We start from the raw sequence: 23,156 nt of genomic DNA, 5'->3' as shown, positions 1-23,156 counted from the left end.
TCTTCAGTCCAGAAACAAATCCAAAGCTGAACGTGTTTCACTGGGAGATCAGAGTTGTCTCATCAGACAGGGCAGCCTGTTCCAATGCTTGACAAACCTTTCTGTGAGGAAATTTTTCCTAATATTCAATTTAAACCTCCCCTGGCACAACTTGAGGCCATTTCCTCTTGTCTTGTCACTTGCTGCTTGGGAGTAGAGACCAACCCCCTCCATGCTACACCCTCCTTTCAGGTAGTTGTAGACAGCAGTAAGGTCTCCCCTCAGCCTCCTGTTCTCCAGGCTGAACAGCCCCAGTTCCCTCAGCTGCTCCTCATCACACTTGCGCTCCAGACACTTCACCAGCTTTGTCACCCTGCTCTGAACTCTCTCCGGGACCTCAATGTCTTTCTTGTCAGGATTCGAGGTGCGGCCTCATCAGCTCTGAGTACAGGGGTTGATCACATCTCTGTTCCTGCTGGCCACACTATTCCTGATACAAGCCAGGATGCTGTTGGCCTTCTTGGCCACCTGGGCACACTGCTGGCTCATGTTCAGCTGCTGTCAATCAACACCCCCAGGTCCTTTTCCCCCAGGCATTTTCCAGCCACTGTTCCTGAGCCTGTAGCGCTGCCTGGGGTTGTTGTGACCCAAGAGCAGGACCCGGCACTTGGCCTTCTTGAACTTCATACAATTGGGCTCAGCCCAACGATCCAGATGGTCCAGATCCCTCTGTATGTCCTTCCTACCCTCCAGCAGATCAACACTTCCACCCAACTTGGTGTCATCTGCAAACTTACTGAGGGTGCACTCAATACCCTTGTCCAGATCATTGATGAAGATGTTAAACAGAACTGGCCCCAGTCGTGAGCCCTGAGGAACACCACTTGTGACCGGCCGCCAGCTGGATTTGACTCCATTCACTCTTTGGAGCCAGCCATCCAGACAGTTCTTTACCCAGCAAAGAGTGTGGTCATCCAAGCATGACAGAAGGCAGTTATGTCTTGGAGATAGATATTTCTATGTAGTAATCATTTCAGTAAGGTCTCCTGCTTGGGTAAATGAAATATTAAGTAGTTTTTTTAAATTCAGTAGTGTGTATGAGTGATGGTTAAATATTAGTTGTGATTGATTTTAGCAGTCTGCAGAGTCTCTGTTTCTTTTGTAAGAAAGAAGGTAAAAGAGAGATCAGAAGATAAGAGTCAGTAAGGGAAAAGATGCTCAGTGTGAATAACCGAGTTATTTCTATATATGTTACGTTCTGCCTCCAAGCACATCTGTAAGAAATGCTGATTTAAATGTAAAATCTTATTAGAAATTGAGTCCTTACCCTACAGCACACAGTAAAGAAGGTACCTCTAAACTCTTTAGCTCTGTGGGCAAAACAACTAAGCTTCTGTTTGTTTGGGGTTTTGTTGTTGTTATTTATTTATTTGTTTGTCGATTTTTAGTTACCTTTGAATATGTGCTTTCAGTTTCCCAGATGCAGAGTATGAAGTACGGGTCATTCAGCTTGAGAAGCATCATTTTCCTGTTGGTATTGTTCTAGCCCTAGTAGCTGCTACTAAACTTACTTGGCATGGGAAGTGTTGCGTCAAGAAAGGAAATGGCTTTTTCTCTTTAGTTTAAGATTTTTTAAAATATTTTGGACAGTGGCAGTTAGTATAGCTGTTATCCATTCCAGTGCCCTGCTTTCCGTTCTTGGTGCAGACTATCACCCACAGCTCCATAGATACAACGGATAGATCTTATAGCAGGGGGCCTCAGCATCATAAAGACTTCTGTCATGTGCAAATGCATCAGCGATCTGCTGAGGTGAAATTTGCTTTCTTGTTGTGAATGACACTATTTTTCCAAGTTTTTGAAGTGCATGCTACTATTTTAAAACCTCTTTGCCAGCTGTAGCAGAAGGCTTCAATGAGTATCCCAAAACACTGCTGGTATTTTTATGTAATGAAGGTTAAGCAATGTCTAGCTGAACACCGTGAAATTTTATGGGTACTTTGTAATTTTTTTTTTCAAAGCTGCATCTGTTTGTTCTTTTCAGTTTTTTTCAATTGCCATCATCTGGTGCAAGAAGCTTCATCTGCATATTTTTAGCAACATCTGGTTTAATGGATGAGTTATTTCTCTGTATAAACTACAAAGTCAAAGCGGTAGGTGCAAACTTCTCTAGAGAACTCGTCTTCTCGGAGGCACAGAAGCCGGTAGCTAGGGAATTGTGAGAAAGCTTAGGAAATATTGATTCAGACATCAGTCAGGTTTAAATTAATCTGTTTGCCTTCAGGAAATAAGTTACACTTTCCTTAGTACTTCAGATAGCATCTTACAGTATGTATATGTAAAAAATCAAGCACTGAAAAGAGCAGAGATTTTTCTTTAAATCAGAATATACTGATTTATAGTGATACCGTACCTTATGGTTTCACTGGTTTCTATGGGTTGTGCTGATGTAACTATTTTGAATGTATATGGCTGGATTAGAGAGGCCACTTGATGGACAGGATAGATCAGGGGTGTCAGACTCATTTTCACCAGGGGCCACATCAGCCTCGTGATCACCTTCAAAGGGTTGAATGTACAGTCCTAAAATTACATTCAACCCTTTGAAGGCGACCACGAGGCTGATGTGACCCCCAGTAAAAAATGAGTTTGACACCCCTGGGATAAGAGACAGTTTGCAGCGTTCTCCTTAGTTACGTGTTTGACTACCACTGTTATTACACAGTTAATCTGGTACCTTACTTAATTAGTTAGGGGTCTGTTCAGACAACTAAATATCTTTAGCAGAAAAAGAGGGACTTGAAGTTGTGAAAGCTAACCCGAATGTCAAGGTCCAGATTCTTCCACAGGATGAGTAATTGCTTGTGAATAAATAATCTTAGTTGTTCCCAAGCACCTTCCACAAAAACCTTTCTCAGCAGCTACTCTAAATTGTGTCTGTTTGGTCTTCTGACCTTTCCATGACCACTCTTCAGGTGAAAAGATGAGTCAATAAGCTTGGCATAAATGTATATTGTTTGGTTGAACTGGTGTGATATAAAAGTCAGCACTCTAAACAGGAGACTTCAAAAATCGCTTTAAAGGAGACTTTTAAAAAATCCAATATATTTGTGTTACACCGCAGACTAATTTAGTAAATTGTAGATTATGATCATCTTGATAACCCAGACACAAAAGTCTGGCATAAGAGCAGTCCTTAAATAGTTTTACTCTTGTTAGAACAAAGAAATGAGGGATTAGGGAAACTGTGAATTGGGTGTAAAATCTTTCTGTACCATCAGCACCTGATGTTAAAGTTTATCTTGGAGTAGAATGTGTAATTTTGAAATATGCCTGTTCTAACAAGCATTTTAAGGAGATGGATGATCACATTAGTGATTTTCTATAGAAGTAATTTATTTCCTTGGCCTGATTTGATTTGAATTTTGACCTTTTAAGACTTTTGATCTAAATCCATTTAAGATGTTTATGAAGGGCTTAAAAGACAATGAGAAGTCAGCAGCTTCCATATTAAAAATATATGAACTGCTCAAACTGAAACATTTAATTCCCAGAAGAGCTATATCTTTAGGACTACAGAGTCTTCATTCTACAGCAAAGCAAAAATTAATGGAAATCTGAGGTCTCTGTCTTATGCTGTGCACACTTGCCTGTGCTATGTACTCTCCAGTCATTTCCCTATCTGCAGTTTTCAGTGTTGCACTTGAGAATTATTCCACAGCCAAATTGGCTCAAGTATTAGGAAAATTTAGATTGATTATCAAGGAAATGGTCTTATCCTGTTTCATCCTCTTGTTATTTGCAAGAACATTCAGACCATCCTCACCAGCTCTTCCTCTCTTACCTTCTTTCATGTGCCCTATGAAGGTAATTTAAGGAGGTGAGGGGCAAAGCTTTAGGTCTTCTGAACTACAGACCGTATCTGATAAAGGATGGATTCAGTGATTATGAAACCAAGCATATAATGCCTGTAATTTAGAAATCTGCTGTTCTGATATATTTCCAGTCAGTTGAATTGTTCGCATCAATTGTTGAAAGGTCAGGTTTTCACAAATTAGATCAAATGTGCATCTTAAATTATCTGTGGAAAATACATATCAAAAGAAATTAACAGTAAAGATTTTCAGTGTAGCACTGTCATGTTTTCACTTTGGCAGTTATTTCAGAGGAAATGATGTGATGTGTCTTCACTGTTTATACTGATATGATGATTACCCAGCATATCGGTATTTACAAACTCTGCGCTGGTACCTGAGTGCATCATTTCACTTGTGAGTGTTTTACAGGGCATTTTCCTCTGTGTGTTTCAGCTTGTGAAGCAATGGGTTGCTGCTCCTTTGCCTTCTGTTATAGATATTTTCTTCATGCAGGACAAAATCCAGAATTTTATCTGATAGTACATTATACAGTAATTACTAATATATTCCTCAGCAAAATAACATATAGTAGAAATAGTAGTATAGCAGTAGAATTAGCACAGTATCAGACCTTGAACAAATCCCTAACCTCAAAGGAGAGTTATTTTTGAATGTACACAGCACTGCAAGATGCCAGCAAATACAGATATGTTTGCTTTTACTCTGTATACCATGCTGGTTTAGTACTGAAGGATAAGCAAAACTCAATTTATTACTGCAAAGTTTCTGTTAAATCTAGTCTCCGGTGCTATTTTTCCTGTTTCAGCGCACTGAATCTGCTTTCTTGAAAAAGAATTTCCTCTCGGTTATGGGCAGAGAGAGGAGAACAGATGAGTGGCTTCAGCCATGGCAGGTTCCAGAGACATCTGGTTTTCCCATGTATCATTTGTGTTCCTCTCTATCAAAAGTAGGACACATCTGGGGAAAGATGGTGGGGGAAGGAAACATCCAGACCTCCCGGCGGTTGTGTCTGTATGAGTCAGCAGGGTGGTTTATGCTGATGGAGATGGATGCAAGATAATAAACCAAGTAAGTCTTTGTTTACAGCAGCGTTGGAGAGAAAGCATGAGGCTCCTCTCTGAGGAGCTGCTGATCTGGCTGGGCAGATTGGAGAAACCAAACTCAGCACTGAGATCTTTTAAAATGCTAATCAGTTGTATTCATTACCAAGCACCTGCAAATGAAATTAGAGTAACAGTAAAAGAAGGAAACGTGATGTTGTTCAAACAGCCTGGATCTGAGCAATCCTGCGATCTTGCTGTGGTGCGGATGCAGAGCGGGCAGCTGTGTGGGGCTCAGCCGGAGATGGCAACGGGATCACCACGTCTTCAGTAATTAATCTTTCAAACACGATTTCCTTAACATGTAAGGAACGGCCAGTTTGAACATCTGGATAGTTCTCCAGCACAGTTCATTCTTCTGTATATCTCGTACCTGGGTCATAGCTCAAACTTGATTTAATCTTCACATGGTGAGGTGTGCTCTGAGCAGTAGGGAAGTGTCGAGGTAGACACTAACAGGGAATAATCCATGTCATGTGCTTTTAACATAGAAATGCTGAGCTGAGCTGTGAAAGAGCAAAGTGACAGAAGAGGGAACCTCGGGTAATGCTTAGAAGCAAGATGAAGAAGTGGCAAGAATGGCAGCATTACTTTTCACCGAGAAATGGTGAAAAGTCTCTGTTACAGAAGCTGCTGGTGTCTTAGGCTGACAGGTGCTCCAGTGGCCAGGCAGCAGCTAAGGCCGTGAGCCAGTCATATCCAGGCATGAGGGATGTATCTTTGAGAAAGATGTCCATTTGGCCTGTTTTCTATGTGTTTCTCACCTCAAGACTGAAGGAGAAGCTGTATGGGCTGGATGAGAGGGGCTTTCAGGGGCAGCTCGGCCGGGCAGGGTGGAAGGGAATGCTGATGCCGGCAGCACATCCAGGGCTTGGCGTTTCTCTGGGGAGCACCAGCTGCTCAGGCACAGCTCAGGTGCCAGGTGGAACTGCAAACCTCGAGGTTTACGGCCCTTAAGGCAGTGTCAGGGTTTGGCTGGGGTTTCAGATGTGCATTTTTCCAGGATTTGTTGGGTTAACCTCTCTAAGTGTATTTGAATTTTGGATTTCCAGCTGTCCTGAAATTGGGTTTGGGGCTTCACAGTGGTATCCTGCCTTAAGTGTTGTCCTGTTGGTACATCCGTGCCAGCACAGGGAAGATCTCTGTCCCAGGACTGGTTGTGGGTTGGCCACCGGTGCTTAGCACATTCCTGTTCATCCTGTGCCTGCCTGGTCATATCTCAACAGGAAAGTTAGAGGAGAAATGTTCTGTTGTAAGCTGCTTTTGAAAGTCAGCTGCAGTGGTGGTAGGTGCTCTGAAATGTTTCGGGGTGTCTGTTGCTCCACCATCTCTCCGCTCATTGCCCAGCTATGATTTATCACCCATTGCAGGCATCTTCATTCTGGTTTTCCTGCTGTCAAGAGGGTCATGTCTGTCACATAAGTCCTCAGTTGATCTGGAAATCATAACTGAGACAGATGTTCAGCTCTCTGTGATTTCTTCTTTCCAAGTAAATAACATTGTCTGCATATGAAAGGGTGGTGTCTGCCTAAGTCTTCTCTTCCAAACATACAGTTATTCAACTGTAGCAACTGATGTGGTTGCAGCTGAAAAATTTCTCTAGTTACAGTTATGACTTGTTGTCCCTTTAAAGAAAAGCTAAATTTTAAAAATAACATTTATAACGAAAAAGTAAGTTGCCAATATTCCTTTAAAATATATTGTTGACAGTCAGATGAAAATACCTGGCTTTATATCTTCATGCAATTTCTACGTAGTCCTTGGAACAGAGTCACTTTTTCTTCCATTACTGCAGGCATGGCTTACCTCTGGTCTGATTCTTATTTTTACTGTCTAATTAGAAATGCTGCCACCTTCTAAATTATTTCACTGCGTAGAAAAAAAGTGTACACCTCTTTTCCTTATAACTGGATCTTGGCACACTCCATAGGCATCAGTGATTGCACAAAAAGTGTGCAGCACATAGTTCATCAGTGACTGAAGAACTAAGAACTAACTTTGATTTGACCGTAAATCCTTGTGTGCAGCATCTTTAGCTCAAAGTTCTGCTGCTGCAGCTCTTCCTGTGCTGTGCGATATTCATGTGAACGGTCTCATTGGCTTTGGTGTGACCACTTGCATAGCAAAGACTATTCATCTGAAGAAGATCTGTAAATACAAGGGAAGTGTTTAAATTCAGGAGTGTTCTGCTGGTTACTTTTCCTAAGACCAGGCTTGGGGAAAAGCACATTTCTGAATGTAGGACTTGGCTCAAAGATCTTGATAAATTAACAAGGATGGAGCTTCTTTATCTTAATTTTGCATTTGTCAGCTTTTCATAAGGCATTATGTGCCATGTTGATATTGAGATGTCACCCATTTCCCCAAAAATTCTTTAATACTAAGTTATATTGTTATTTTTCAGATGTTCAAATGAAACAGTATTCAAAAAGGAGGATTTGTTCTGGGCATACAATTTCTGCCCCACTCCATACTCTTGGACAGCACTTCTGGGCCTTATTTTATACTTGGTTTTCTTTGCACCTGGTAAGCAAATGCTTTTTTACACATATAAAGTTTAAAAATTGTAAAGGTAAAATGTCAATTAGTGAGGCTACATGATAAATTTACTTTTGAGTCCAGCCATTAAACTGAGATTGGTCTTTTTTCTTAATTCTTAGGGATGGGTCCTATGCCTTGGACCATAAATTCTGAAATTTACCCACTTTGGGCTAGAAGTACAGGAAACGCGTGTTCCTCTGGAGTCAACTGGGTTTTCAACGTGCTCGTGTCACTGACGTTTCTGCATGCAGCCGAATATCTGACATACTATGGTAAGAAACAGTATGTGTCTGTGTGTGCAGTACTGCTGTAAGCGTATAGATTTTCCTCCCAATTCTGGGTCACGCGGTTGGTTTTGCTGTGAAATGTCAGCTGTGAATGAGGTGTTCTCAACACACTGTGGTTTAGTAAGACTAGAGACCTGATACGACCTGCCTGGATCATAGAGTTTGGTCCAGCTTTCCTAAGAAACATTTCCTTCTGTCCTTAACTGAGAACCTAGACAGTTGATTAAAACAGGGAAGCTGGAAATAAAAAACCCCACTTTTGATGTAGTGAAAGATGCTGATTCCCACTTAAGGAGACAACATCTGCAATTTTCCAGTTTGTGATAGTATCCAAGGCCAAGATCAGATGGTCCTTGCAGAAATAGCTGTGTAAAATGCTACTGCCATGGTCCCAGCTGTTAAGTCCTGTCTGCTGGAGCCTGTTGGGAGTTTGTTAGATTACTGCTCAGCCACTCAAGTATAAGTCATTTAAATTACATTAAGCTGCTAGGGAGTTGTTGTGACCTTCACATCATTATTAGTACAGAGCTTTTCAGCTCTACTTGTCATTGCTTTGAGTCATCAGTCTTGAAACACATCTCAGGTAAATGTTTGTTGGTCCTTTGGTACCTTCTCTGCCCCCCTAGGTAAGGCGGGAGGGAGAGCGGGGGTGGAACAAGCTCTATCTCACTGCTAATTGTCTCTGCAGAGGTCTTTTAAATAATCATAAGGTATAAGGGTCACAAGCACTATTTTAATCCTTACTCTCTTTTGCTGAAGTTTCTTATTCTGCGGGTTTGTCTTAGTGCATCCTTAGCTGTTCCAGCAAACTAAGAAAGTCCTCGCCTTTCATATCTGCTTTTCTTATTGGGTATGCAACCATTAATTGCTGTTTATTTTAACAGCAGAACAACTTGCCCAAAAAGGACCCGTATTATCTTCCATGCAAAATGAAATTGCTTTTGTTAATTTACTCTGTTGCAGGGCCACGCAACAAAGCAGCCTTCTCCTACACCCACAGCCCCCAGCTCGGTGTCGTCATGATGCTGCTCCAAACTTTGCTTTTGCGCGCTCCTTCGACGCGGGCAGGCGGCTGCCTCTGCCGCCGCTCTGCGCTGGAGCAGAGACGGGATGGGGACTTCTGTAACCAACTCTCTGTGTGTTGTTTTCTGTTGCAGGAGCCTTCTTCCTCTACGCGGGGTTTGCCGGCTTGGGACTGGTTTTCATCTACGGCTGCCTTCCTGAGACTAAAGGGAAAAAGCTAGAGGAAATTGAATCTTTGTTTGAAAGCAGGCTATGTACGTGTGGCGTGTCAGATTCTGATGAAGGGAGGTATATCGAGTATATTCGGGTGAAGGGAAGTAATTACCATCTTTCTGACAATGATGCTTCTGATGTGGAATAATTTTCAGCTGCTGATGTATTTAATCATTTAAAAGCCTTCCGGGGGAAAAGCAGCTCTCTGATGACCTCACTGCCCTGCTTCTGGTCTGGTTCTCCTTTCTACTGCCTAGTTTAAAATGCCTTCATGTTCAAAAATTCTCCATTGGGGAGGAAATTCAATATGCTAGTGTTTTCTTGATAACTAAAAGCAATGACTTCCAAAAGAGATTGAATTCCACGGTTATGTGAATTCACCAAGTGTGCACAACACTGTGCCAGCCCAAGGTACATAGTAGGGTGCGCTATACCAGATGAATACAGAAGGCTATCCTAGATGGTCAGTGGTTGTCCTTATCTTCAGGACTGACAAGAAAGCAAAATAAAAGAGTAGCTAATCAGAAAGCATTCGACAGCTGTCAGATCCCTATCCAATAGTAGCCTAGCTAATAGCTCTGCTGTGCAGTACAATGAATGACGAATGCCTAAGCTGCTGTAGTGGTAGCCATAGAAAAAGGTTTAACCGATTAGGAAAATACAAATATCTGCTCTATCTATCAGAGGGAACGTTTCCCAAACTTTCCCTAAGAGAATTCCCATATTTATTTATTTGAGATGACAAGTGGAGAGCCACACTCAGCTGGGTGGAGGTTCCCCAGGGTGGCGTACATCTGTGTTACACCGGGCTGCCTGTCCACTGCTCCTCTGGAGTACACACTACAGGCGGGAGTCGGTGCTTGTGAGAGAAACCGCCAAAATTAACTACCTGACAGCAGGAAAACAGAACTGAGTATGTAGCCACAGGCACAAATGCACTAGTATACATTGCTGGGTGCAATGTAGAGCCTTCAGTTAGCTGGAAGAAAAATTATTTTTGTTTTCCATTTTTTTTTGCATTTGTACATTTGGGTTTGTGCCTACATGTGAACACAAAATATCAGAAGAAAGAAAAAGGAGGGGAGATATTTTGTGCTCCTAAATGCACAGTGGTCATCCCTCCTGCGCCTTTTGCGTGCGAATAATCATGTTGCCTTCAGTTTATCCTCGTACATGCAGAGTAAATGAATCCCAGCACATTTTTCCTTCAAATACCCTTAGTCAACCAGTGTCTTGCTGGATCTAAAGAGAATTATTAGCCATAGGCAGAAGCCTACATCTCATGTTAATTGCCTTACCGAAGCATTGCAAAATTGTCAAGAAAATGTCAGGCACAAAAATCAACTTGGCTGCCTTTAGCCTGGTAATTAAAATATGAATGGTATTTTGTTCACCTGCCATGATTGCTTGCCTTGGCAAATTGAATTTTACGCAGCGACATAAAAATACTGTGTTATTTTTTAACTTGTCCTGTCCTCGCTGCTTTAAGTCTTCAGAGATAAGAGTTTGAAAGCATCAGCAATTCAAACTCTTATCTTTGAAACATTTGCTTCATGAAAGAATGTGGAAAACCTCCTCTGCCTGTGGGCTGCCCACCATTTATTTGGAGAAATACATTTATTTTTCATTGTGTAAAAATTAAAGAAATTGTTGGGTTCATTAGCTTATATAGATTTGCTTTGTGGGCTTTTCTTAAATTGAAAAATACTTTGAATGTAGGATTACTATCAAAACTGAGACTAAACATTTGTTACTAAGTTATTTTTATTGGGTAACATGTGGATTTGTTGTTGTGAAGAATCCTGCCAGCATGTTATCTGATCTTCTGTGAGGGGAGTTTGTACTCCCCAGTTATTGACCTGCAGTGATTGGGTGTATTTTGCATCATTTTCTTTTTTACTTAATTAATCAAAGAAATGTTTTTGGAAAGAAAACGTTTTAAAGCATCCTCCTGTGACTTGACTGAGACTAAAGCGGCAAGCATAGCGGACAGAGGGAATTTCAAACAAATCGTTGTGAAGAGTGGCCCAACATTGAATATCCCCCTGTGTGGTGAGACGGCTGGATTCTCCCCTTCAAGCGCACAATATTTTCATGCTTGAAAGCACCAGCTGTTAAATGCTGGGGTCTCCAGCCCTACGTACGAATGCCCCCGCCGTGGGGTGTCTCTGTTAGGCTGTCGCCCTTCGAGACCTTCACCGAAGGTGCAGTACCCAAAATGAGAAAAAGGGATACTGGGCACAGAGGAGAACAAAACAGTTTTAAGGGCAAAGTGGTTTCTTCCTGAAGCCAGGAAATGTGTATTTGAAGACCCTTATTCAGAACAGTTTTGTTACCCAGAACAGCATGTGAATAGGTGTGTAATGCCCAACCTGTGCTGAAGTGGTTCATCGGTTTAAGTGGGTATTTATTGGCTTTTAAGAAGAGGGACTTTTGGTTCTGATCCCCCCAAAAGCGTGACCCACACCCACTGTTACACCCACAGACATGCCCTCACCTGAGGCTGTGCTGGAGAGGGGGTAGGACAGGGGGTGTCGCCGCACCAGCTCCGCGTCACTGCCGACCTCGTGCTTGGTCCACGGGGAGAGGAAACTGCCATGTTTATTGGGCACAACCAAAGCAAAGTCGCTGCAGATCCTCTCACGAGCTCTGCGCCGTGTTTTGCAGGCGGTGCCGTGGCGTTCAGCAGCACCAGCCCAGCCCGCTCTGCCCGCCCGGTTTCACGGCCGCTCTCCAAGCGGTGCTGCCCGGGGCTCGTGTCCTCGCACAGCCAGTTCCGCCCTGCCGACAGCACTTTGCTGAAGGTTTGCATCCCGTGCGCTGCTTCTTGAGGCAAAACAATTGAAACACGTGCGTTTGATTCGTCACTGCTGCTGGCTATGAGGGTGCAAAATATATCGGCTTCTTTATTGTCGTTCCCCCTCCTCCCCCTGCAGAGAGTTGGGTTTAAGTCTTCCTTTTAGGGTTGCTTTACACCAGAATAACATTCCGTATCTTAGAAACACTGAACCTAGTACCAGGCATCATGTGTATTAAAAATGAGATCAAATACTTGAAATCAATCTTACACATTTAGGGTTTTATTTTTAGAGTCTGTGAACATTTATAAGGTATGAAGAACATTAAATAAATGTTTCTATTTTGCAAAGATTTTTTATATTTGTGCATATTATAAGTTTTAAGAGATTTTTGCTAAGGGTAGACTTAGTAACATATCAGATAAAAGAATAAAAATACAGTGTAGCTGAAAAATTTCTTATGACAGGATTTTAATTTATGAAGTAGCATAAATAGTATGTCTAAGCACAATATCGTTTTCTTGAAAGCTTTCTGCAGAAGATGTGAAATCATTTCTTCACAAAGACTGCACACTTAATTCAGGTATTCTGTGCATCAGGAATGCTAGAGTAATATAGCTGGTAGAGCTGGGCATGAATCACACACTGATTATGCAGAACAGTTTGAGATACTTTAGTTCTGATTCGTCTACCAACTCTACTTGTTTTGGTTTAATGGCAAGTATAAAAGAAACAAGTCCTGATGCATTTTTAATCTTTTTAAATTGAATTCACATTTAGCAGTTTGTTCACCATGTTGCAAATTGCAATTCTAACGTGTTGGAGGGGTTGAGATAATTAGCCATTTGTTTCTTCCCCTTGTCACTTTATTGATCAAATCAGTTTTTCACAAGAGAAGCAAACCTGTGTGTAAAATGGGCACAGAAGCGAAGCGAGGCCTCAGGACTCGTCTGAGGGCTGGTGTTGCCTTGCTCCATGTGCACCGTAGGTAGGTCGCTGTCAGAGATGTTGCTACCTTGTGAGTTGCAGTGACAACCATGTCAGAAATTTTGGGACAAGAGAGGGTACGTCCCAAGGATCGTTGTTCCAACACCGACTTAATTTTGCATGAGTTGCTTCACGCAACGTTTCACTGGTGTAGGAGTTAGTGTTGAGAGGAGAGCAGAAAAACATGGTGCGTGGAAGGCCCCAGGAAGTCATGTTTCAGTCAGTGTGGCAGCCAACAGGAGCGTGTCTGACTGCTCTGCTGGGTGGGAGGAGGGTGGTGGGACCGAGGGCCCGTGCTTGGTCCTGTGGGTGGGAACGGGGGGCTAGCAGACCAAGGCGGGAGAAGCACACGAGTGCTTCTCTCCCGTACCCACGCAGGGGTGAGAACACAGAAACAGAGTTTGCAAAGCTGGTGCTTTTTTTCCTCAGCAAAACCTCTTTTTACCCTTCTTAGTCACTCAGGTTGAGCACTGGGGAGAAGTTTTGACTTCCAGGGGCTGTGCAGGCCCTGAGCAAGGGTCTTTCCTTCAGCCAGGGGGGAGTTGGGTGCAGTCCCACGAGCACGCAGGGGGCTAATAAAAGATAGACCCCGTTCTTCTCAGCTTTATACCCAACTTTAGACTTCTCGACAACAACGCTCTTCTAATATGATCTTGAAATTGTACTCGGCTCTGTTAGCTGAACATCACAAGAAAGGGGCAGAGTCTTGACAGCATAGAGAGATCTCGGGGTAGAAATCAGGGCAGAAGGGACAGTTCTGCAAAGCACTTTAAAGAGTAAGATACTTGTGCACTTTTTTTCTGAGGGAGTCAAGCTAACCAAACCCATTCCTCTGCATTGGGAAGAAAATCGAGCTTTGTGTACCAGGCCAGAAGCAGATAATGCCACAATATGTGCTTTATGGAAAAATGTGTTTTTATTGCGGGTAACATTTACAGCTTACATGTAGCTGCTGCCTATAAAGTGACTCAGTCATTCTCTGGATTTTAACAAGTCACACTTTTGTGCAGAAATCTTAGTGGTTTTCTATCAATCTTCATCGCCTTGTGTACAGTGCAGTTAAGCATCATCCACAAAGTGGTCTAGGTTGTGGCAGTGTTACAAATGTCAGCACAGTAAAATCTAAGTGAACATTGTTAAAAGAAATATTGTTGTTTGTGATACTGGGGGTTAAAACTCCTTAAAGGCAACTATATATAGATTTTAAAAGTCTGAAAAAATGGCAGTTCTTATCTATTTTGTGTATGTTTTCATATAGAGAAGGAGTTTTTTATGTGCCAATAACCATCACTGTAGTGTTTTGTAAATGAGTGTTAATGGTGTTCCAGAGTTCTGTATATGAGAATATACTTTAGCCACAATGACCTGTTAGTGTGAACCAGCAGCATGTTTTTAATCTTACTCACGCCTCTCATCAGAGGTGCTCACTCATCGGCTTCAGCAGAGCTCACTCGCGCCAGGGGAAGTTTGATCAGCATCAGGCCTCAAGAATACAGAGTTTTTCCAAATCCCCGCTTTTTCACATTGTCCCTAGACAGTATGTTACATGTGAATTATCTGGCATGTGTCATTATAAAGCTCCAACTCGGGTTCAGTTACGCTCCTCGATTCTGTTGAGGTACAATTTGTCAAAATTTGGTTTGAACTTTCATGCGTTTATATAAATAAGGGGCGTGCTGATTAATTATGGATAATGTCCACCTGTTTCTAAAGGAAACACCAGTTTCTGAAGTGTTAAAGTCAAGGCAAATTTCTCTCGCTGCCTTAAACATTACACAGACTTTGGAGAGGACCGAATGTATGACCGTCATCATGACTTCTGCAGGAGAAACTTCGTGGATCCTCAGCAGGTGTGAAATGAGGCGGTTTCATGGTGCTGGGATGCTGTGGTACAGCGCTGGCCCTGCCTAGGGCACACCTGCCATCTGTTCGATTTTAAGTGTCGAGTAGTCCCCATGAAATCAATAGGATTATTCACATGCTTGAAATTCTCCGCGTGCTGAGTGTCCTGCTGGTCCAGGGCATGGCTGGGAAGCGGCACGAGTCACATCTCCGCGTTCCATCCTGAACCTCATGCCCCTACAAAACCGTTAACCAGACTTTGCTGTGATGGCTTCTATTTAGAATATTTGAGACATCATTGGGACCAAATTGATAGTAATACTTCTGTGTTGAATAATAACATGCATATGACACCATTGGGCATATTGTCATCCCTGGGCATGTGTTATGGCGTTCAGTACAAAACAGGTTTTGGCAAAACCAATTGTCAGATTGTCCAAGTTAACCATGTCAAACATGTGCCATTTCCTTTTGCAACCAGTCAAGCCTATAATGTATGAAAGTGTTGTACATTTTCTGAAACTGAAGTGATGTAAAATTATTTAATTGACTTCTGATTGCTTTAATGAAGTTTGGTCTTTACATAAAAATAAATATCTTCAAAGACTTGTCAGTGCCAGAAGTGTAAATGAACAAATAAAAGGTGAGATACTTCATTACAGACTCTTTCTCAAGGTTCCCTTTGTTCGGGTATTCCGGTTGCCTCTGAGTATTGAAAAATCGCACTGATCAGCAAAGTGAGCTCGAGTAGCCCATGTCTAAAATAAGGATAAGAATAACTTTGAATATGGTCTTAAGGTTGTATTTTTCAGATCAGAGAGCATTTCTGTGATGACGGCACTCGGCATGAGTGTCCCCTTGTTCCTGAGGGTTATGTTTGAAGAGCTGAGCACAGTGATGCAGAGCTGCCAGGGGTCTCCATGTCCCCCAATGGGGTTTCAGTGTCCTCTGCCTAAACACAGGCGAATTTTGTGATAGCAGACTTTTTTATGCCTTATTTATGCCTTCAGACTTGATTGTTGACTGGAGAAAGGGCAGAAGTTGTTCTTTTCTAATGGGGAAATGTCCTAACCTTGTCTGTTTTATGAAGAAGATTGCTTAAACTGGTTTGGTGATTAACAGTGAGCAGCAGGACCGTGGCCACGTGGAGCTGGGGCTGCCCCGGTTGCGATCCCCGCGGAGGAATCGTACCCGCTACACCAAGTGGAAACGGGTCCCGTTACCTCCGCCTGCCGCAGGTACTGTGACCAAACCCTGTCAAGAGCCAGAGCTGCCTCTGACAGAGCTGCAGCCTTTTGGTCCGGGATGCAGGGAGATCCCAGTGGGAGGCAGCACAGCCGATGGGGAGATGCAGGCAGCACGACTCTGCTCGGCAACGCTGTGTCTAGCAGAGCTGATCTCTGGGAGGGGAGAGAGGGAGCTGATCATTTTGCACTGACAGGTTATGGTTTTATGTTTCTGGCTGATAGTGCTTATGAAAGTGATGAGTGGCTGCAGTTCAGATTACTTGTCACCAAACCACAGGGCAGCTTTGTATGATAATGAAAAGCTAGTGGCTCTGCTGTCAAACGCTCCATTTTTTGCTTTCCCCTATCCCCATCTATGCCAGCTGCTCTCACAAAACAACTACTGATGGATTGATTTCTGCTGAACAGATTCTGCCACCTGCAGAACTGAACCGCAGGCGGTAGCAGTACTTGCTCCCAAATCTTCATGAGCATTTTCAGGCTCAGAGCCCCCCCAGGTATCAAGGCTGGGTGGTGCCGCACCCACACCAGAGTCACCCTTACAGTCCTGCATGGCCTTTGCTTCCTGCGTCGCATGAAGTGCTTTCTTTAAAGGCTGCTACAGTTTGTAAGAAGTAGATGGAGAAGTTAAAGGTAAGCTTAAAAAAAACAAGTCTGTTTGCTCTGATCTCAGTGGGCCCCTGCTGAGCTGTGCTGAGCTGGTTGAAGAGACCTGATACTGATCTTCCCTCCGGCCCCCCTGCCCACGCAGAGCTCCCCGCACACGCCTGCTGGGGCTCTTCAGCTGCTGCACTTCTGCCGCCAGCACATTTGCTTGACCCAAAATGAATGGCAGGATAAGGATTCAACCTATTCAACTTATGAAGCAACCAGCTGAAAGACAGGGGGAAATAGTTACATGCATTTTCTGTAAGTGACTCCACCAGTCTCATCGTGGTACCCGTGTGTGTGTAATCAACACAGAAACTCTGCATAGAGCTGAAATTTGGAAAGCTTTTGCCTTTTGAGAGTTAACTGCAGAGCTACCAGAGATGCTTTCTGCATCTTGATTTTGATAGAAAAAAGGCAACAAATCCCCTCTGAGACCTGGGGAGGTGGTGCTTTTGGTTGGTTACTTGGTTTTATAGGAGATCTTTGGGTCTGGGTTTTAGGAGGATACACATAACTGTCTGTTTTTCAAACGAGTGAGACTTCTGCCTTAGCTCGCACACTCTGATGTTTGGGAATATGTTATTCCATGAAGGTGCCAATGGAATCCATAATGCTGAAAAGAAAAGCAGAGTGTCTTACAGAGCAGTATGATATGTATTGTATGAAGGAAGAAAGAGGAGCATGCATCCAAAATGACCTATAAACTGTTAAGACCATCACCATGCAGGGATGGGCTCAGGTGCATTTAATTGCAACAAGAAAAGGGGGCAGGGAGATTAAAAACTTCCAAGCAAGCCTTGTTTTGTGGATTATTTGTCAGAAAGAGTTCACATTGAGTAAACAGATCTGTATAAGGATGCAGGAGTTGCACACAGTGTAAGGAGAGTAGGAGCTGCTGCACACTGGTGCTGGGGAGCACATCCCTTGAGGGGCTCAGCTGTGAGAAGGAAAAATTAAACCCTCCCCTTCAGCAAAGTGGTGAACCACGTGCCCATCCCTGTTGGATAAAGGAGTTTATGCACTTGCTAAAATTTCATCAAAGGCAGTGAAAGGGAAATGGAGAGGTGGGGATGATCCATGCCTGAAGGATCATTGAGGGTTTTGGGGAGGTTGGTTGGAGATGCATGAGAAGTTCAAGGGCAGACAGGGCTGGAATAGCTAAACTTCTTCATGAATATGATACCTGAAGCTGAGATGGGATCAGGTTGCCAAGGAAACACTGGCAGAAGGAGCAAGGAGTAAATCCCTAGCAGGGCCTGGAGGAAGGAAGCAGAGCGTAAGGTATGGGGGCCAGTTAGTGAGGTGAGAGTGTGGGGAGCTCTGCTACACCATCGCTTGATGGCAGGGGACACGTCAAACCGTGCTGGGTGGAAGGAAGCAAAGATGGGTGCTGGACTGAGGATGCAGCAGCTTCTGCACGAGCACCTCAGCATGGATCGCAGCACCCAGGCAAGGTGGGAATGCGGTGTCGCTGTCCAGAGCCAGTCCCGCCATGCCCACTGGGCACTAAGTGAGAAGAGAGCTGGGACGTCTCACCCCGCAAACCAGCAATGGTTGCTCACTGTCCCCTCTGAGTGCAGGAGGACAGGTCCTGGGCACTGTCACCCTTGGGCAGATCAACCACACTGGAGTCCTTTAGTGCCTGCATTTGTTCCCTGAGTGCCACCTCTGTGCAGTAACGGGATTTCCTTTTGACCTTTAGATAAGCAGATTGAATTATCTAAATCTCTCTCTAAAAGGTGAAGGGTTTTTTGCAGGATCTCAGATATTCATAGGATTATTCTTCAATTATTATTATTATTTCACATTTCCTGGGCGCTGCACTGCAGTTTGTTCACTGCTTAATCTATCAAGACCACTTATAGCGAGATAATCACCCCTGGTTCACATCCCCAGCTCTATTTGCCCATTCAGACATGGTGACAAGGCGCAGGAGCAGGACGAGCCCGAGCCCTCGGTACCATGCTCCAGGCTGAGCCCTGCCCTGCCAGCATTTCCATCCTTCTCCTTCTCAACAGGACATTTGGGTGCATTTTGCTGAAATGGACCCAATGGCTGATCATTTGGTCATAGCCTCTGTCAGGGTTGCTCCTCGCCATCTCCCTGATTTGGTGTTACTGGCACAGTTCATCCACCAGTCTCCTGAGGAAGAGTTCCCCACCAGGAGCCTCACGCAAGGCCTCTCCACAGCTGCTGCAGTGGCCATGGGTGCCCTGAGGGAGGGACACAGTGAAGCTCCCAGAGTGTGAGAGGGGACAGCAGCACCCCAGCAGTGTGACACAGACTCCCAGTATGCCCAGAAACCCCAGTGTGGGGCACTCACCCAGTGGTCAGACTCCATCAGGCAAAGCATGAAGCATGGGTGCTGACCAGGCAGCTGTAGTGCAGCTGACCTGCATTTGTTTTAGTACTGTTCTCCAAAATTGTACAGGGGTTTGTACTACAACGCTCGGGGCTGATGCTGCCCCACCTGACCTGTCTCATGTGCATCTCTGGTCCCCTTGGACAGTGCTGTGGCATTTGCAGCCTTCCCGCCCCTCCCTGCTCTTCTGTGTTCTCAAAGCCATTCCCAGCTGGGGCTGGTGACACCCCATGTCTCCAACCAGCTGTCACCAAGTCCCACGCTCAGGTTGCCCGTCTGAAGCCTTCACTCAGTGTCACTTAGCGTCACTGCGGTTGCAGGAGGGGAGGTTGTCAGCAGTCATGTAAGATGCTGTCCTGCAAACACCAGGTGACGTCTCTGTCCCCAGCGTGGCAGCTGTGACCTGCAGCGGGTGGCCTGGTCCCTGCTGGGAGCGGTGCTTTGGAGTAAGCCTTGCTGTTAAACAGGTGCTTGTTTTCACCTTTTTGTGGCATGATGGCTCAAACCCTGTCTGGCTGCTCCCAATTAACTTTGTTTTGTCACGGATGTCTGATATGACAGTGTGCCCTGTTACTGGACTGTCACTAGATGTGACCATGGTCAGAGCTGGTCTCTGGTGCTCTATGGCTTCTGTGTTCTCCTTGGCACTGGGGTACCCTGGGCCACCAGGCTGGCTCCTCTCATGGGTGGCTAAAAATGATGGAAAAAATCAAGAGCGAGCAAAGTTTTTGTAAGCTGGGTGGTGGATGACACCAGCCTGGTACATTATCTCTGTAATATAACTCAGGTTTCATTATGGTGGGTGGGATTCACAGGGAGACACTGAGGGCACTGGGACACCTGGGTCCTTGGTGGGAGAGCGATCAGTGCCCACTGCTAGCTCAGCCCCAAGGCGCTGCTGCAGGGTCAAGGTGTGGAGGCTGCAGTGCTCAAGGACAAGCTGCTGCCGAGCTCAGATACCGCTGCCCTTCATTGCTGCAGTGAAATGTGGGTGAGCAGAGACAGAAGCCGTCTGAGGACAGGGGGGCAGAGCAGGGCAGCATGCCACCTTGTTCTTCATGCACCCCTAGCTCCCCATCCTCCAACCCCCAGGCTCCTGCCTTGCTCACAGCACAGGGGAAATGCTGCTTCCATCTGCAGCAGCTGCTGGGAGCAGGCGCAGCCTCCCGGGGGTCACCTACCTGGGGTGGTTTGTCCCCCAGCCCAGGTGTGTGGTGACAGTGGCTGCCACAGCCTGGAGCATCCTGCTCTGAGCAAGGCTTGGCCTAAGCAAGCTCAGAGATCCCCGCCAGCTTTAGCTGCTCTGGGGTTCTCAAAAAATTCCCCCATTTGCAGGGAGTGCAGCTTCTCTTGAGAGTAAATCTCCTTCCAGGCCTCCTATTCTCTGAAAATTACCCTAGCCTGGGGAACAGAGTAAATCTTTTGCAATATGATATATTGCCATGTCTTACAAATGGCCACAGTCTGGGTCCTTTGGCCTGGCCAGCCTCCATGTGCTGAGTGTGACACAGCGGCAGTAAATCACAGCCCTCCCCTCTGGAGGCACGCACAGGCACAGTTGATTTGGAAATGTTTTATCCCAGCTCTATTAAATAATACAACAGGCCTCTTGCAGCCTCCCGCCTTGTCTTCACTGACTCTCCACCCCTCTGTCTTGTGTCCAGGGGTGCCCCATCGCCTCACACAGAGCTGGTGTATCAGCATCCTCTGCAGCCGGCCGGGCGCTGCACAGGAGCTCACTGCACCTGGTTTCCCTTGGTTTTCACATCCAGAGAGCTGCAGCGGCCAGAGCGAGCCCCATTGAGGTGTAGGGTGTGAGCTGAGGCTGGCTGAGAGGGAGAGTGTTTAGTGTTTGGCTCACAGAGGTACAAGACCTTGTTGTAGTTCGATATTGCCAGCCCTGGAGAAGCAAGCTCTGATTTGGGTAACTGGGACTGTCACCTGTAACCCGTCAGAGGCTGTCAGTGAGAAGGGGCTGCACAAGGGTTACAGGAAGGTCATTCACTTTTGTGGGGACAGATGAGGCGTTGGATGCAGAGAGTACAATATTTTTTTTTTCCAGGAAACCTCATCCTCCCTGAATCTGCTCTCCGTTAAACACTTTTAAAAAGCCAATTCACAAATAGTTTCCATTGGAGAAATAATCACTCATACGAAGACTTAAGCTTCTCATTTCCACAACAATAATCCTTCATGAAAATGAAATAAGGATTTCTACACACTTCGTGAAGGCTCTTGGCATAATAACATCCAGCAATAACCTGTCCCATTAATGAAACAGAACGTGTGTCGGTGCTTGCTCAGAAAACTTTTTGCCGAAATCCTTGCCTTGCAGGTTCCTGTAATTAGAGCTGATTTTATAGCAAAAAGGATACAGGTGCATATTAAAACTGCTTCTGACTGAAGCTTAGGGTAACATTTTCAGTGACAGTGTTTCTTTCTGTCTATATGTAGAAGTATTCGAGTGCCAACAACAAACCAATGCTCCTGAGTTTTTGTTAATTACAGGTACACTTCTGCCCTTTTCCCCAGCAATACTCAACTTGTAACTTATTCTCACCAAACACAGTTAAAAATGTACATATTTCTGTGGGCTCCTGTGGCAGGATGCAAACCCCCCTCTCTCCCCCTCCCTCCTTCAGTATGGAAGGAGTAGGCACATCTCCCTCTCTCTCTGCTACTTGAAGCTAACAGCTGCTTTTGTTTGGACCCAGAGCACCCTGGCCAGGACCATTAGAAGGGAGTGCCGAGGCACACTGAGCTGCTGGACACCTGCGGGCAGTGTGGGGGATGTTTGGAGGCTTCAGGGGCACCCACAGCCAGTGTGGGGGTGCAGAGAAGCTTCTGGAATGACTACAGTCAGATCTGATCAGCCAGTATAAAAACGGGACTCTCGTCAAGACTCCGCCTATTGTTGTGGGTCTCTCAGAGCACGAGCAAGATGCTGCCGCCGAGAGCCCCCCTACCCGGGATGGGGACTGCGCTTGCCTTGCCCCCACGGCTCTGAGTAAAACTCCTCGCAGGATTGCGAGTATATTTATACTTTCCGTGCACATATGCACGTGTAACTTTCCGTGCTCAATATGAGCACGTGTAAAATTAATAATCCTCACATAATCGTGGGTGTATTTTCCTCCCGTGCTTCCACATAAGCACGTGTAACTTTCCGCGCACATTTGCACGCGTAACTTTCTGTGCTCAATACAAGCACGTGTATAAATTATTTCCTCGCACATTCGTGAGTGTATTTTCCTCCCGTGCTTCCACATAAGCACGTGCAATATTCCGTGCACATTTGCACGTGTAAGTAAATTAACCCTCGCAGGATTGCAAGTGTATTATAAATTTACCCTCGCACAATTGCGAGTGTACACTTCCCGTACTCACTACGAGTACGTGTATCTCTTTAAAAATAATCCCACACCGTGTTTAGGCAAGCCTGTACTTCTCCAGGACGGCTCCGACATTGTTTTGGGTGAAGCCATGTGCATGCACTCTGTGGACCACCTGTTGTATTAGTTGCTGCCCCTTAATAATTTTCCTCAACTGATATCCGAACCTGTATTTAAGTCACTTTTGGAGCGTTAAAACCCTGTTTCTCACCGGTTTAATAAAAGCTGTTTTGGACCCTGTTGCCCTTAAACTAACCTCAGGGTGCCTCCGTGACAGCTCCCAAGAGGCTTAGCACTCTTCCAGGAAGTTTAACATGGATGAACAAGGAGCGTTCCTGCCTCCACGGTTGCCTCAGAGGAAGCTGGTTGTGCCTGAGTGTGTATAGTGGTGTGATGGTCATTACTGCAGATTACAATTACCAGCGGCTTAAAAAGCATCAGCTGTTGAAGTATCAGGTGAAGAAAGCACGATTAGAGGCTACCACTGAGGGAGGAGATTCCTATAAAGCAAACTCAGCTCTTCCCAAAAGTCACAATAAAATTAAGTGAAAGAAAACACCTGAGCAGTGGGGGAGGCTGGCACTGAGATAAGGAGGGAGTGCGGTTCTCTGCCAAGGCAATGATAGTAATTTAAATACTTTAGTAGACTTCTCTAGTGGCTAAAAGGAGCACGTTGCCTTATTTGTCATCATTGCCACTACAAAGATAAGTTTATTTCTTCTGATTGCTTTGCAATTACAGGTAAAAATCGTAAGGTAATTGGATTTTGTACACTCCCATCCAAAGGCTTTAGAACATGATTATGCACACATCCCAAGTGCTGAATTATTGTGTTAGAGATATGTATCCAGCTCTT

General features: G+C 44.8%; 1 protein-coding gene across 5 annotated transcripts in view; it reads left to right on the top strand.

Annotated features, from left to right (window-relative positions):
* Positions 1 to 10,955, top strand: part of SLC2A13 (solute carrier family 2 member 13) — a 211,849-nt gene extending 200,894 nt beyond the window's left edge. For all 5 annotated transcript variants that reach the window (XM_065049021.1, XM_021301322.2, XM_021301278.2 and 2 more), the window contains 3 exons: positions 7,362 to 7,483; positions 7,618 to 7,770; positions 8,943 to 10,955. In XM_065049021.1, the coding sequence (XP_064905093.1) occupies positions 7,362 to 7,483; positions 7,618 to 7,770; positions 8,943 to 9,169 (502 nt within the window). In that variant the 3' untranslated portion in view covers positions 9,170 to 10,955. The remainder of the gene's footprint in view (positions 1 to 7,361; positions 7,484 to 7,617; positions 7,771 to 8,942) is intronic.
* Positions 10,956 to 23,156: the final 12,201 nt, after the last annotated feature.

This window comes from Columba livia, chromosome 1 (genome assembly GCF_036013475.1).
Source record: "Columba livia isolate bColLiv1 breed racing homer chromosome 1, bColLiv1.pat.W.v2, whole genome shotgun sequence".
Classification (NCBI taxonomy): domain Eukaryota; kingdom Metazoa; phylum Chordata; class Aves; order Columbiformes; family Columbidae; genus Columba; species Columba livia.
Note: the sequence above shows the minus strand (reverse complement) of the source record. Positions and strands in the feature narration are given on the sequence as shown.